We start from the raw sequence: 17,357 nt of genomic DNA on the forward strand, positions 1-17,357 counted from the left end.
GATACCCGCTCGCTCGGAACGGTAATTCGCCGATGACAGGGATTCATCGAACGTTTCGCCGCGTCGACGGCTATGCGAATACTTCAAGTTCTGTAACTGGACTTTGTAATTGCGTAATCCGCGATACACGTTACGACGTATTAGTTGAATGGCAAGCATGGATCGGTGCATCTAGTAATTTCACACCCGTTGGTGAAGGTGCGCGTAGAAATTAGATACCCATTGATGATAGCGTATGTAGTAATTATACGCACGCCAATGATATTGGGTGTGGTAATTACATACCTTACAATAACGCAACAAGCCGTAATCTACATGGTCTTTGCTAGGCCCGAGTAGCCGTCGTGGATAACGCTACCTCCCACGGCTAATTTCTATTTATTAGACACCGCGGTAAACAGACGTTACAATAATTTTTCGAGACCGCTATTTAGTATTGTACAGAGAACACGACTCTGCGGATACCACTGGCAATACCAACGTACCGTTTCCACGATTCTGTCGATAGCACTTGAAATGGCAAACGGGGACGATGCTCGCACGCTGTCACCAAATCATTTATTTACGCGGATGTCTATAAGCTGACCCATGTTTCGTGCTTTTAACTCCTTATTCGATCGAACCTAGGCCTTATATCGGCATCCAAATGTACAAGTAATCGTAAAGCCTTAGTATTTCAGATTCTTTGTGTACAAACCCATATCTTGAAATAAAAATATCTTGATATTATCTTGAATAATGGTAAATGGGTACCCGGTTGCTACGTAAGAGACAATGTATAGTCGACGGTATCATCTACGACTCGAGGTACAATAAAGTGACGAAAACAAGTCGCTGTAAAGCTTCAATATTTGAGCTCACGGTAGATTCGGTTAAGAAAAACGATTGTCCATAGTTGATACAGACGTTCCAGTTCGTATTATTTTCAAGCCGAATGTGTCGTCAGAGAAAAGTCAGAACTTCGAGCTTCGGAAAGAATTCAGATTTACCGTCGTACGATTTCTTTTTACTAAATATTGTCTGCTCTTCGTTAAATAAATGGGCAAAATCCGCGATCCGTTAGCAATTAAGAGATAACCGGCGTGCCGAAGACACCTGCCCATATACTTTCGAGGGTCTCCGGCCCGTTCGCGCATTCCTGCAAAGAAATGGGCCTTGATTCGCAGGAAGATGTTCGCGCGAGGCAGCTCGCATAATTTCTGGCGATCGGGGCACCGTTCGGCGAGGATGCAGATGCGATCTGGCGTAAAGGCGGCGCGGTGCGCCTCGGCGAGACTCGACGTCCGAACGCGAGCGTCGCGTCGGTCCGTTTTAAGAAATAATCCGACCGAGGACTGAATTACTGCACCCGGCACGGCGATCCTCGGTCTCGGTCCCGCGGGCCGCGTGCCACTCGCAAACTCGCAGCTCGCAACTCGCAACTGGCAACAGTCGCAACCGGTCTCCGGTGAAATCTATTAAGGCGGAACATCTTACTTCTGTTTATGTCTGGCCGCGCCGTGCCGCGGTAGCATCAGAAGAGGCAGGATATTAGCGTGGATGCACGCTAATGGCTCGTATTGCGAGCAAAGCGTTTAACCGTGATCGTTTATTTCCGAGATAGTATCTCGGGTCCCAGCTCCGCGGTCGCCCCGAACCAAAGGAGACATAACGTCACGGTGATATATCCTCGTGGAATCTTTTCCGCGAGATGAGCATCTAAATGGAAATGTTCCCCGTGTCGCGGAGAATGGATCGCCGGCTCGGCCCGGCCCGGCTAAAATTACGTCAATGTTGCTAGTGACGCTGCCCCCTTTGTCCCTCCCTTTTCCCGGACGTCTTTCCCTCGGCTTCTGCGACCGGAAAAAATGCGGTTTCGATCCTGCCTCGTCTATAGACCGTAATGGGGAAGCGGGGCTCGTGATAGGCATTCCAGGCTCTCGATACTCCATTAAGATTTCAGCTGAATCAGAATGACTCCAACCACTCCCCAACGAAATAAGGACTCCATTCGCGGATTTGGCTGTTCGCGAGCGTGACCAAACGATGACACACCGCCAACCCCTCTGGCGAGCATATGATTTTCCTCTTTCGTGATTTAGCAATCCCGCCTGCGACCCCGCGACGCATCCTGTTTCATGGCCATTGTGCCACGACGCGGTACCGGGGTCCGTTCCCGTCATAGCCACGCATAAATCGACAATTACTACCGCTGGATTAGCATCACACTGGAAACCAACGAGTCATTCGCGAGGGGCGATGTTCCCGGTCGCGCCGGACCGACGCCGATTAATAATAACGTCTTCGATCATTTTCCGGGGGCGAATCGCGCGACGAATCACTCCTTCGTTTGATGGATGGCGCACACTTTTGTCCTATGATTGTCCCGCGAACGTCGAGTTCGCCTCTTGGGGGTAACTGTCTTTGGAAATGAATTGCTGAGTGTACCGGTTTCTTCTCCTGGCAAGTAGATCGTCCGCTCCGATTCGGTAAAATTTCATATTTATTAAGAAAAGGAATGCTTTATCCGGGATTCCTATCTCGGCCCTTTGAGGTTCAAAGTGCTCCCTGCTTTTCCTTTCAGAATTTGTTTTAACGTTACGACGCGTACCAATTTCTGTTTATATTATAAATCCCCAATTATGACGCAATCAAAGTAGGGAGGGGGGCGAAATATAATGTTTCTAATAAAAGGCGACCGAGATTCTTTTGACACGCTCCGCGAGGTTGAACTTATCGTTTCAACTGAAAATATTATGCAGCAGGAAGCAGCTCATCTATTCAACCATGCATTTGTTACAACAATTCCTTATGAATTAAACAATGCACACTTTTCTTGATAATTACGTTGTTTCCAATGTTACACAAATTATCAAGGCATACATCAGAAGCAAAACAATTAATAAGAATTTGTAACTTGAGGCGTATACGCCCCATGTGGTCTGCACGGAAAGTAACCGAACGTTGATTCGACACGGAACGTGTTAAAAATGTTGGAATAAAATTCAGCAACAACCTGAGAAAACCGCACAAGAATAAAACACAGACAATCGAAATTCTTTGGAAGTACAATAAATTCTCCCTAATTGACGCTCAGCTTGTAAACAAAAATGGACAATTTGCGAAGAGAAGATACGATTGTTCGAGCCTCGCGGCTCGTTTTTATGGTTGTTGGCAATCGGTAACTATAAAAACAATCCGCAGGGCTCGAATAATCGTATCTCCTATTCCTAAATTGTTCAGTTTTGTTTCCAATTAGGGTCAATTAGTAGTCAATAAGTAATCCGAGAGTCGCCTGGCCTAATTCCCTCGATTTTCACGCGACGACGTCCTACAGGGCGAAAAGGGGCATCGCCTCAAGAAAACAACGATTTAATATCTGGTGTGTATATTATCGGAACGATTAGGTTCCGCGACATAGTCTGAGCAATCGATCTTCGTTATCCCCGGTTTCTTCACAGCGGACTGCTCCGTTTTATCTTTGGCTGGGTTATTCCTCGGTAAATGCAAAGTTGTCGGGTAAGTTTAACGTTAAGTGGCTCGATTGACTCGTCCACTATCGTCGCCGGGTGATAAATACCTATCAGAGGCAAGTGTCTGGCAGACTCATACAGTAAGGACTCGTCCTCCTGTGTTCTCGACGAGGAGACCGTTTCCAGGTGGTGCGCTGCGACTAGAAGTTGGCACAGGTTGGGCTGGACAGGGCCGAGCTACGGTGTATACCTTCGCAAGGCGATACGTCATCCGTGACAAGCCGGTGTGCCGATAACCTCCATCTCCGACAAACCCCCGTGTGTGGCCTCACACCTCATCGCGACGAGGGCCATCCATCATGTTTGAGTAATGTAGGGACACGATTCCATGATATTGCGAATGACTGATTCCACTGTGCGAAACGTTCCTCCACGCTTTGGTACGATTATTACCGTAGAAGTTGTGCCTTCGTTAACCGAGACTGTTATCGATCCTGTCTTTCACTTTGATTCGTTACTCTTCACCTGGGAAACGCCCTTCGATAGAGCGCACCAGGTGCAGGTTGCATCGCGCGCAAGCCGCAAAAAAATACGTGCTATTTGGTCGATGCGTGCGGTTTACGCGTGAAACGAAGTGATCTATATAGAGCAATTCGATAAATATCGAATTGTGGATAAGTGTGTGGATCGCTTAGCGGATAAATGTTCGACTAACGGCGCGTATGTATAGTTTTACAAATCTTTGCAGGAGAAAACCCGATCAAAATGAGTTTTTGATATTTTTAGAAGTATAGAAGACTTTACACGAAGAACGTTTTCTCAGATTCATATTCTGCAAATCATTGCTGAATCTGCGTTGAAGTTCAGAATTACAGATTTGGAAAATCGATTAAACTGTTATTTTCGAGGAAATGAAAAATTGGCCCCAGCCTTGGATATATACAATTATAGAATTCTGAAATCTATTAAACGTAGAACTGTAGAATCACAGAAATCGCCAAATACGTATAAAACTGCGTAACTTCAGAACTACAAAGTTACATAACCGTAAATTCCCAAGATAATAAAATTACAAGATCATCGGAATTGCAGAATTACAAAACTTGGAATTCACGGGTTCGTAGACTCATAAAATATTCGAATCCATGAAGCAGCGAACGATCCATCTCGCGGCAACAGCAAAACGGATCGCAGTAAAATATTCCGGGCTCGAGGTAATCAACGCGAACGAATCGGGGCTGCGGAAACGCGCGACGAATTAGCATAATAAATAGTAATGCGGTTGGACTTACCGTTATGAACGAGCAGAGCAGAGTCACGAGCAACAGTGATTAGGTCACTGTCGGTGAGAGTTTCGTCGGACGCGTTACCCGAAGTCGGTGTGTCACTCAATCCAGCGCCAGTGTTGGGCATATGATAGAGAGGATGCTGTTGTTGCTGCTGGTAGCCGCGTTGTTTGTGCTTGCCGACGTTGTAGTGGTTCAGGTGCGATTGCGAGGTCTGGTGATTATTTTGAGGGTAGTCGGGGGTTCGGCCGCGCAGACTTGGCGAATTTTCTTCACCCTCGCTGCCGCTTAGACTGTAGGCCGGGTAAAGCCGTCCCTTCCCTGAAAAGAACGTTAAAGAGGTGCTTTAGCCTTGGAACTTCGAAAACTCGACGGCCTCCGCGTTTCCTTAACGGCGCGGCTCGCGTTCCACGAACGCGCGCCCTACCACCGATAGATTCAAACTTGAACACTTGCAAAATATTCTAGCGCCCCGATAATCGCTTTTTTCCGCCGAATCGAACTTGAAAACCCTAATGGAAATCGTAATATCGATCTACTCATGGCACACCCTTCCCTAAGAGCTTCAGCAAATTTTATAGAATTATTTCGAACGGTCCAAGCTTCCTCGAACTTCTCATTTCGACTTTGAATACTAACTTCTGTTATTAGTATTTCAATCCCGCATTCGTTATTATAAAATTAAATGATTAAATGAACGTTCCAATGGCGGCATACATTACAATCAAACTTGTCATTTTTATGAAGCAACACGCATCAGTCATTTACAGCAGGTTCGATGCTCAATGTTGAAAACATTCCTATATCTTTAACGTATATCTATACAGGGTGGACCGGAATTCGTAGTAGAATCGAGCAGGGGGCGATCCTACGTGAAAAAATAAGAAAAAATATTAGGTGTAACATTTTTTTATCCGGGGCTCCGTTTTCGAGAATATCGACTTTAACGTTTGTTCATCTTGGTAAAAAAATGTTGCAACAAATTTCTTTCTTATTTGTTCACGTAATTTATCACGAAATTACATTTAATCTACAAGAAACGCTGGAATATGGATAAGCGGGAAACAAAATTTGATTTCGATTTAAAAGAATTTTTAAGAATGTGTTTTACTTAGTTCGAATGTTTTGCTGTCAGCGTAATCATTGCGCGAGAGATTTTGCTATAATATTATAAAATACGGTAAATAATTCTGGAGCCCTGAAGCCGTCGCGACGGTTAATTTTGGCAAAAGCGAAAAAAATATCATAGTGTACGGTTGGGGTAAACGGTGGTTGGCAAGATTCCGGGCAGACGCCGCACAGCGAGATTTCTCGCCGGTTTTTGCCTCGAGAAACAACATACGACTTCCATGGGAGAGAAGACTAATCGATCCCACGGGTGACCACGAGTTGTCGTCGTCCGGAAGACATCCCAAAGCACGGCAGATGCTGTTAGGCGACGAGCGAGCAGGAAAACTGCTTTTGGGCCACGCCGAACATCGGAGTGAATATAGTGAAGGCAAAAAAAGAATGAGAGAGAAAGAAAGAGAGAGAGAGAGAAGCGGCGACGTCTACGACGACGACGTGTGGTATGACGGAGCGTTCGGAGTAAATCGCGCGAAAACTATGATCGATGTCTAACGTCTTTGACTTTTGACTCCGCCTGCTCCGTAAGAACACCAACGAACCATGTTATCGGGACACCGATGCCCTGGCCTCGATTTCTTGCACGTGATACCAATTTCTGTTTGAACAAGAACTGTCATACGACAATGCCGTTCTGGGAATCTGGTTACATTTCTTAGTTCAGTAGGGCTCTGAATAAAATAGAAACCAGCTATTAATAGCTATTAGCAGAAATTTTCGACGCTATGTCATTTTCTGTTCGAAGTTCGAGTTTCTGGCAAATGATGCGAGAACATCTCTGATTTCAAACGTTCATTCAACGAATGATTTATATTGTATGACAGTAACCACGTTGGTGAAGATCGCATTTCGTGCAAATTGATTGTGGCAACATTTTCGTTGCATCAATTTTATTTGTCTCACATTAAGACTTCGTAAGCGCTCGTAATCGAGAAGTATCCAAGCTAAAGATTCAGTATTTTTCAAATGAAAATTTATATCTTATTATAATGAGCAGAGTGAAGAAAAAATTGATTTCATGGATTAAGATATGCTTCTCAATAAAAATCGTATAAACTTGTTTTAAATGTTTGTCTGCGAAGACGTTTTCCTGTACTACAAATTGGTGACAACCATAAACGCGTCAAGATCCAGTTACAGGGAGTGCAGCCTCTCGAGAAGTCCGAAAGAATATTTCTGTGAGTACGAACGTGTCTCCCGCAACAGGAAGTCTCGTGTTCCCTCTATGTTTATCCAAGTGTGCGCATAGTGTTCGAATTGTTTTGTCACCTTTTCGTGACACCCGCTGGCCGTTAATGCGGCCTGCTTCTCCGTGTCTTTGGTAAATGGACACTGACGCCGCGGCACGGTGCGGCGCGGCGTAGCGTTGTCTTCTAATACCTTGATGGCTTGTTGTCACCTTGTAGATGTCTCTTGTTACTTGGCTACTTGGCTAAAGGACTATCCTGTTAAACCTTGACGTCGCCCGCGGACGATCCATTATTTTATCTTGATTTTTCGGACTTAATCTGTAATCGTACGCTGCCTTGTCCGGATATAATTATCATTTGATCAAAATGTCTATCAGCATGTCGCCCAAGAAAAGATCTATAACACTTTGTTAAAATAGTTGTTTTTGCTATTAAAAGTTCGACAATTTCCACGGGAATAGATTTGAAAATTAAGTCAAGATAATTCCATGAATTAGAACCATCTTTTGGTCAGTCGTCATGCTATCGGCCGAGTTTTATCGACTGTTCTTAAACGAGCATTCAAAGAGCACTCTTCCAGCTTTCAGTTGAGCCTCCAAAAGTCCAAAGGTTCCCACGATGATACATTCTGAAATCGATCTGAAATAACACCGCAAGATCCAATCTTTTGTCTCTGATTTATCAATTTTTCAAGAAAATCTCGAACGTTTATTGAAACCGAAATAAACCTGTCTCAAGGTACGTTCTTACGACTCCAATTCGAGCCTTTCAAAGTTGAAAAATTCCCACGTTCGAATACATCCTAAAATTATTCCAGTTATTAACACGAAACGATGAATGTTTTAATACTTTATCCTTACGTCGCTCATAGCTATAAGAATAATTGAGCATTCTGACGAAAAGTATTTTAAAATAAATTGTACACTATGAAGACCTCTGCTAATTACTTTTACCGGCTTGTTATACGCGAAGCTTCTATGTAAGAGAACGTGGTTTCCTTCCGAGCGATGCGGAAAAATCTTCTGAACAGTTACCAGGTGGCTGGAAGGAGAGCGGTAGAAGCTGAAAGGGCTGTAAATTATTAATGAAGTTATGACAGCGAATGAAATTAGGCGTGTCCATCAGTGATGAGTTGCTCGACATTTAATTATGGTCTGCATGTAATCTATCGAGTTTGCGACTTCCCGGCATCTCGGTGAGTTTACAAATCATTTTTCCTCCGGCTCTATTTGCAAATGGGAATCGCAAGCTGCGAAAGTTGCGAAGTCGATCGTGGAATGACAATGATTCGCTTCTGGCATAACCGCACGTACGATTAATAAACGATACATCGATCCGGGTACCTGGTTAACATGTCGCTAATCGAATTATCGCGCGTCTACTCTCCTATATTTTCCTCTCGTTTTCTTCTTCTTCCGTTCGTCTGCCCCCCTCGATGTCCCCCTTTCCTCTCCGCAACACTCGTTATCGTGCAGCTTGACTTTTTCTTTCAGTTGTTTTATTATTTACTCCGTATCTAACAATAAGTACACTTTTTAACCGTGGTCTCACCTTGAACGAATTTACGATCTCTGATCGTCTAACGAGTTCACCGAGCATGTAATCGAATCGAGCGCAGTTAGCGACGTGTTTATTGGAAGAGTTTATGGCTGCTGAACATGGCGAACCTGTGAAACGCTTTTTAGAACCTTCTTTAGTATGATCATCGACGAAAATACCGTATTAAGTTCTCCTGCAAGCTTTCAAATAACATACAGGTCTATATCCTGTTTAATACAGAAATAAATAATTGACTGTTTAGTGCGGAAAAATATTGGCACTGATCAATAGACTTCGGATTTTAAGCATTTACGAGGCCAAGGTGTTCTTAACACTATGCCGTCCGGTGGTACCACTTTGGTGCCATTTTAAAAAACTGAAATAACATTTGAACTATATTTCTTGGGTGTTAATAGGCAGCAAACTAACTATAGCACTGTACTTATTTAACTAAGAATTAAGTACGAAAATTTTTGAATGACATATCTTAATTTTAGGAATTTATATTACCGCCGTCTTCGAAATTTTTTTTAAAATCTAAAATTTCCAAGCTATTATGCCGGCGTCGAACAAAACAATCATATCTATGATCTGCGGACGGCATATAGTGTTAAGGATATTTTTACATTATCTCCAACCATTTAAAACCGTTCGGAATGAAAAGAAATTTGTCTGTTTAACGTCTACGTGTTGCAAATTACGGTAGAGAATTCTTAACCTGTGTAAAAGTTCGCAGTGTACTGGTCAGTTTGTTTGGCGAATTTGCAGTGTCGAACGGAGTGAATTTTGGACTCATACGGCTACGATTAGCAGCAAAACCGGTTGAAATCGAGAGTCCTAACGCAATTACACGATTGCCGTAACCGAGTGACAGACCCCGCAGCCGCAATAAAATCCAAACAGACGCTTTAATTGACGGACGCGTCGGAGCGGCAACGGTGAAAACAGAATTCACAGATAAAAATGATTCCGCGCCCGATAATATTTGTATTGTAAAAACAGGACCGAGAGAGCTCTCAGCGGCGGAATTGAACGACAACGGTCGAAGTCGAATCGTATCGCCGCGATAGTCGTAAGAATGGATTAATTTCCCTCGGATCTTGGGGAATGAGAGGTTACAAAGGGGTGTACAGGAAAGAGGAGGGAGGGGCGATACGGAGAGAGGGGCGTTGGGGAAATGTGGGGGGTTGCGTGGGAAGGAGGGGCATACATAGACCAGGCGTGAAACGATCTCTTCCGCGCGGATACGCGCCGACCGAACACTTTGTATTTTCCGGGTATGCGGCGAGCGAGATTCTCTTCGAATTTCACGTATCCATAATACATTATCGAGTTGCCATGGGGGAATATTGTGGCCACCGTAGAGACTCCGGCGATCATATATCCACCGTTTATGCGCGCACGTGCGTGAAGGCTTGTAAATTTCTTCGTAACCTCCGACGCGGATTGTGTTAACCCACATAATTTCATCAACGTTCCCATAATACCGCAACAACGCCCGTACATGCGAGAATCTCTAATTCCATTTACCCATCGCGGACAACGGTATCGGACCGATGGTATCGACCAATAATTGTCCACGACTTTTATCATTGTCTTTGATTGGAACTGGTATTTGGAACTGTTCCGAAATCGAAATCGAAATCATTGTTTCACTGTTCAACCAGTTAGCTGTATTTGACGAGCATACTCGTCATAACACAAAATATTGTCATTTCTTGATGACGAGTATACTCGTGAAAAAAAAAACAGCTAACTGGTTAAGATGGATATTGGTATACCTTCATATTATTTATTAAATTATATATTTTACAAAAATTTAGTTTTATAATATTTAAAAAAATATGAAGAAAATCAATCAGATACAGTATAATTAACTAACTGGTTAATTGGTACGGTATAACATAGATCAGACAACATAAACAGAAATCGTAGTACAAGAAATAAATAATTTTCTGGTAATGTAGAAATAAATTGAAAATGATGTCACCTTCAAGTATCTAGTATAAATAATTGAGGATCGCGTTATATTCTATACATGCCAAAATTAAAGTGAATTAATGGAAATTGCGTTTGAAGTAGGGGTTCCGCCATATCGCAGTAAAAAATTGATTAAATTAATATGTGTGAATGACGATGGAGCAGATTGCACCGAGAACGTGCAGCAGAATGCGCAGCATATTAGAAAATTGAATGAAATATATTTTACGTGCACGAAATGGGTTGCCGGTGTTATCAGCGTCGACGAGATATTAGTTGAGGAAAGCTGGTGATAATGAAAGAACGCGCGCGGAGTTTTAATGAGAGCAGGAAGTCGGAGGCAGCGTATATCATTAGGAATAGAATTAATGTAGAAGAAAGACACAAAGAGAGATCATTAGCCTCGCATTAATTGCGTGCACGTATGTATATTTTGCGAAATAAATTCCGTGAATATTCTTTTCGAACATTTTTTCTCTGTTTCTGAAAATTGAATTCTATAAATCAGCGAAAGATTTGTTGATTTCGGGTGAGCAATTAGTAATTGATGCAGCTGAACGAAATAAAACTGGAAATGTTCGAGCCCGGCGAACTTCTCATTTATAAATGGAAAAAACTGTTCTGTGTTTTGCTATATTTATTTGCGAACAAAACCCGATTGATTGCATTAATAAAACATATCGATTATCGACAGCCATGTTATCGGGGCGAGAGAGAAAAAGGAACAGAAAGAGAGAGAGAGAGAGAGAGAGCGCGTATTTGATCGTTTCCAGACCGTGACTTCTACGTTTAAAAATATTTCAATATATTCCAACGTATGCGCGATTTTTCAATGTTATGGAACTACGACAGTTTTGGGCCACCAAATGAATTGCGCCCGGCGAAAAATTTTTCTCCGATAAAAGAGAACTTTCGCCTTTCCTTGATATACGATCCAACTCCAACGATTTCAATATGCATGCGCACGTATGTGTCGCGGGCTAATTTAATGGCTCTTTCAATTTACATTACCGACTAAAAGTATGGGACCACGTGAATTACCGTCTACGCCCCTGACAATACTATTACTGCGAAACAATGTTCCAATTGCCATCCACTTAACAAAGAAAAATAGTCGTCGACCCGGACCATGCCCGAATCGAATTTCTTCGTAATTCTAAAAATCCCAATCGCATAATTCTTAGCGGAATTTTAAATACAACAGAATTCCAAACAGAATTCAAAACACAATTCCGAATAGAATTCTAAATGGACGCCGATATTCAAATTACACCAAATCCTTTCAACAGTTAACGACGTAAAGACCCAGCAGACGGTTATTCACGCCGAATTAAGTAGCGTGCTGAGAGTTCACAAACTGTTCAGCCATTGTTTTCTTTGACTGTCAACGAGTCGAGTCGGAAACGCGCTCGCGCCGCTCGCGTTCAATGAAAATGCATTTCTCCATATTTCATCCGTGCGTGTCGCGTTGCTCCAACGGCCACCGCCTAAGAATACATTGCATAATGATAGCTACGCACGTGTAGACAAATGCGCAACATACTAGCAAGCACGTAAGGTCACACATTAAGGCACTTTTACAGCGGCATTCATGTTGAAACTTTATGAATGCACGCAAACTTCTTGACTTGAACAGAATTTACGCTGAATCTTCGTGTAACGCCGCGGCGAGCGGCGAGCGGCGGGCGTTACCTTCGAGGAGAACTTATGCTCGTATATACCCTCGTCCGCTGCTTTTATGGCCTTCAATTGGCAACAGTCTCGGAAGACGTCCCACAAACTTAAACATTGCCGCTGCGTTGGTGTAAAATGCTAGACAAGGTACAAAGAAATGGTTTCAAATATCTTCTTCGGCTCGTGGATACAGAATTTTCCGTCCAAACTAGAATTCTAGGTTTCTTGTTTCCTGGACAGTTCTACATTCGTCGTCTTTCGCCTAAAATAACTTAAACATCGATCATCCGTAGTCTTGCATACAATTTGATTCGATAATTGTAAATTAACATTAAGAAGCTGCGATATAAAATTAAGAAGAATTTAATAACATTGTTACGCTTTCTGCAACTTATCAAAATAATTGGACGAAAGAATTTACATTTATTTAATTTCTATTTCTTTTTTACCGTGGCATAAATATCCGAAATCTAATTATATCACTGTGATATTGGCTCAGAGCTAATATTTGAAATAGTTCACGCGACCATGAATTATTAAAAGCCTCATATAAAATTAGGCCTCATACGAAATTCATTTCAACGTCTATAGAGACGTTGAACCTTAGCCTCGCATGAAATTAACCTGAGCAAATACAATTTCTTGAAAAAATCTATAGGCAGAATGTGTCCTCAAAAAAGGGATACTTTAATGTAAAGTAAAACCTCGATTATGCGAACTAATTCTGAGAACACGAACATTCGGATAATAATACATTTAGTTGCAAACCGTGTTATGTTAAACGCTTACCGAATTTCCAACTAGTTTTTCTTGACAATAGAAAATTCAGATATCACAGATTCTCATAGTGAACGTTCTATCGTATTTCTAGACTTTGCAAATTTTGTTTAGAAGCAAAGCAATTTAACATCCGAAGCAGAAAGGACCAAGTTCCCGGAATAGCTAGACCCGCTGTGGCGACCATCGGTTCGCAGAGATGTCGCGTCACGTCGCGGCATAAACCAGGAATGGACAATTCGGTGCTAGAGCTCTCATTCGCGTAACATTCACAATTATTCGAGCTGCGTGGTAACAAAGAGGCCCTCTATCAATTCCTCGGGCACATGGAAATCGAGCTATCAGCACGTGCGGCCATTTCATTCGAGTCGGCCGTAGCCAGCGAGTTAGCAAGCAGTGCGAGCAGAGCAAGCAGAGCAACCGAGGCCAGAGAACCGGGACTAAGTCGATTAATCCAAAGACGATTCCGATGTTCCGGAGTCATGCCCGAACCGTCACCCCACTCTCAGCCTCTCCCCCTGGCGAGGACTCTAAAAGGCTGCCATCCAATTTCCCGATGAAGGGAAATGTCTATTATCCTGGCCATGATGCAATCTTTTTACCTGTGATATAATCTCAGATAAAGCGTTCAGCGCGGGTGGGGGAAAAGGTCGCCGAGGAGGAACTCGTTTACCTCATAACCCCGTCAAGTCGTAGCCGCCTCGAACGGCAGGAGGCTAAAATCGATATCACGCTCGACGATGCCGTGCCGTGCCGCATACCGCCGTGGCTGCCTGCTTCGCTAAGTCTGCCTCTATCCGTGCGTGCATGCGCGAGCGCGCGCGCCCGTGTGTGAGTGCGTGGGTGGTCGGTTCATGGGCCTGCACCCTGCGCCCTGCACCCTGCACTCTCCTCCTTGTCCTCGTCCGCGTCCTCGTGCTCGTCGCGCGGCGCGCGGCGCGGCGGACTGGAGTGGAGCGGTGCGGAGGAGAGTGCGGCCGCGAGCAAATACGACATTAGATAATCAGGTGATACCGATATATCGTAATCGAGTGGCAGTATTATTTCATAGCGGCATGAGAAACGACGGCCAGGCACGTACAATGTGCGTCATTGAGGACGGAACGGCCGCCGCGCCGCGGCCATACCCATTTCGCGAAGTGCCGCCGAGCGTCGAGGCGGCAATAATCCCCGCAGTAACTCGGCTACAAATAATACGCGTTGAAATTAGAGAAGTTTATGGTAACGCGCGGAGCCTCGCTGTGGCCGCTTCCGGACCACGTTGAAAACAGTTCTGGCGCTTAGGGTATCGTTCGCGACCCGTTAACGGTCCGAAGGCCACCGCTACCTGTGATTAAACTGTGTCGTGGTGGTGGACGGCGATGGACGAACCATGAAAGAACTAGGATAAGTCTTGCAGTTTCATGCAAGCGATGGTAGGTGTTTTGATCTAGGCTCCACAATCTATGACATTCTTTACGTTCCTTGTCACTCTTCGAGGACGAGTATCGCCATTTTCGAGACGTCGTAATTTACGTACACGATCCCTCGTGTTGCAATTAAAAAAATATTTTATGTTCTACTTAATAAAATATTGAAATTGGTACAACAAAGAAACGTTTCGAATCTTTGGTCATTTATCTTTGGTCGTTGACCTTTGTATACTGTTGTAGCCGATACGAAGACGAAATTTAATGAGCTAGTATATTACAACTTTGTAATGACTTTAACCATCGAAATTTTGTCTTAGTAGGTTGAATTAGTTAAATCGCGTACGGGGAGTATTATTTGCAAATAGACGACGTGATTATTTAAAGCTGTCCTTTGTGTTTAGACTACCTCTGTGCATATGCGTATGCGTTATCGTCGCGGAAACACTTTTGGCAAAATTGTCCATATTGGACAGTTTTAGTGAACAATTGCCATATATTCTATATACAAAAAAACAATCGAATTGTTGTGTGGTGGCGACAGTGGCCCGGCAATACAATAATCCTACGATCTGCGGGGACTGTTACCCGGCCCGTTCCTGACGGGAAGCACCTTTCGCATGCATATCTCGCCTACTCGTTCCGATCTATCGCTTGTCGCGGTTTCGTCGCCGCTTTTTCATGCAAATATCTTTGGCGAGGGCAGCCGCGTCCCCATTAAACCGAAACGACGTAATCCGAAATTTTACGAGTCACCAACCGGATCCGCTTCTTTTTTCATGCAGCCGCGAGACCGAACGTGGAAAACGAGTTCCGTGATCCAGAGTTTTATGATGGCCCCGTGGACAACGAGTGCCGGATCCGTGCAGCGCCGCGCCGCGCCGCGCCGCGCCGCGCCGCGCCTCGCCGCCCTATTTCTTCCTTTTCTTCTGGTTCTCTTCTCTTGCTCTGCTTCTGATTCGATCAGGTTGGCCGAGGTATCTTCGCGCGGAGAACCGGTTCCAGGAAGCCAAGAAGCGTCGACGGAAGCGTGCGTGCGTGCAGTCACGCGTGCGCATCCACGTCCTTCGCGAAGACGCATAAGTCGCCACGGATAATTGGCTGGCGGCCCGCGGCCTGCGGCTCGATGCCATCGATTTCCACCACCTGCTCGGCCGTATTGCTGCGTCGAACGCTACCGCAATATTTATTCGCGGACTTCTAGACGGATCCGAGGGACGAACGGCGTGCCGTCGACTCTCCGCGGAAAAATTCGGCATTACTTTGCTGGAGCTGCTAATGGCCAGTTGGAACGGGGCCCAGCAAAACAGTTTACGAACGAACACCCTTGCTCCTCATTATCTTACATTTTATTGCCGCTTTCGGGATTCCTGGTTGGCCCACGGCTGTCCGAGAGAAGTTTTGCTTTTTACTTTGGCCACATCGCGTAGACGAAGACTTCGATGAAACAACCATCTAGCTTCTTTTTTATCACAAACAAGATGCACCAATGATTGGGAATAAACGCACTCTTAACGTTTAAGCACTTCGTACACCGAAAACGGTAGGGCTCGTTCGACTTTCAAATTTTCAACATTACAGACCGCTTGTAACACACAGAACATTTTGTTATACGTATTATATTAAAATATTTGTGTTACCACCGGGGTATCAAACTTAAATTGCATTTCGAATTATGTCTCTGTTATTCATTTATTAACGAGCATTATGACTGGACTGCGGATTTGATGCATTTATGGGAAAAATGGGTAGTTAAAATTTAAAATAGTGTAAAGATTAAAAGTCATTTGAAAGGTCAATGTATTAATTTTAATCTATTAAATGGTTATGTCATTCTTTGGAATTGATGCAGACAATTTTGTTTGTTTTCCATACAAATCCGCAGTCTAATTATAACATTCCACTATACACCATAAGTCTTCGTTATTGTTTGTGAAGTAGCTTATACTTGCCTTGATTAGGGATCTAACTGCGTTCAAAGAAAGAATATAGAAATTAATATTGTTAGTTGTGGGAGTCGGTCGATGATGTGCCTTCTTCTAGCCATAAAAATTAATATTTTCGTTACGTTTGTTTCACTGTTGTTGAAGTTCACTTTCAATGAGAGTGAAATGACGATTGCCACTATACTATGAATTTCTGTGGCAAGGAAGTAGTCACACAACACTGTGCGTTGATTTTTCTGAATTCTTTTACAAACATAAATCTGACGCGGAATATAAATAAAAAAATATAAATAATAAAAAAACAAACACAGTTTGAAATAATTCTTATAATACAGATTTTGGGTGCGATCTTTAGCAGGTGAAATTGAGGTGATGTACTTATCATGCGCCAATCAGCGATGCACTCATCCATGGAAGCTCCCAAATATTGCATCACAAACAGAGTAAATAATCATTTCATCGATGATATCAGCTTCGAATAATACACTGTGTCTCGGACTGAATCGGTGCACCGATACTGACCGATAGAAATAGTTTCGAATTAATTTCGAAATACGTAAACGCTAATCTGGGTCATCTAAAGTCGTTTAAAAAAACAAAAATTATTCCGATCGAATGTCCTAAAAATTATAGGTAAATAGATAGGTAAAACGTTACAAAAATTTCAGAGTTAACATTTTTTAAGGAAATAAATACTTTTCCAATAAACGGCTGTTTCTAACAATCGATATAGGAATCTTTCATTTATGCGTAAACGGTTTGGTAGAATCTGTCGATTATACAAAGCGAATCGTACAAGTGTGTACTCAGAATTTGTTAAACAATTTGTTGGCTGAAAATGATCTTATGTAACTGCGTCGCGTAAATTGTTAGACGATCGACTTGCATGGACGAACGATTACCGGTGAATCGTCGGTTGCGAAAGTGTGAATTTTCTTTCGAAATACCGAGAATGAAACGAGATCGAATCACGTGTGGA

The 17,357-nt window shown here is 43.3% G+C and overlaps 1 protein-coding gene and 1 long non-coding RNA gene across 7 annotated transcripts in view; one reads left to right on the forward strand and one right to left on the reverse strand.

The window, feature by feature from the left end:
• The window catches only part of Ten-m (teneurin transmembrane protein Ten-m), a 747,607-nt gene that overhangs the window by 392,014 nt on the left and 338,236 nt on the right, over positions 1-17,357 (reverse strand). For all 6 annotated transcript variants that reach the window (XM_076522846.1, XM_033476422.2, XM_076522841.1 and 3 more), the window contains exon 3: positions 4,745-5,059. In XM_076522846.1, coding sequence (XP_076378961.1) covers positions 4,745-5,059 — 315 coding nt within the window. The remainder of the gene's footprint in view (positions 1-4,744; positions 5,060-17,357) is intronic.
• On the forward strand, positions 13,950-16,684 carry LOC117223865 (uncharacterized). The gene is made up of 2 exons (XR_013033679.1): positions 13,950-14,438; positions 15,218-16,684. It is a non-coding gene; the product is annotated as an uncharacterized LOC117223865 (long non-coding RNA).

This window comes from Megalopta genalis, chromosome 6 (assembly GCF_051020955.1).
Source record: "Megalopta genalis isolate 19385.01 chromosome 6, iyMegGena1_principal, whole genome shotgun sequence".
NCBI classification, from domain to species: Eukaryota; Metazoa; Arthropoda; class Insecta; order Hymenoptera; family Halictidae; genus Megalopta; species Megalopta genalis.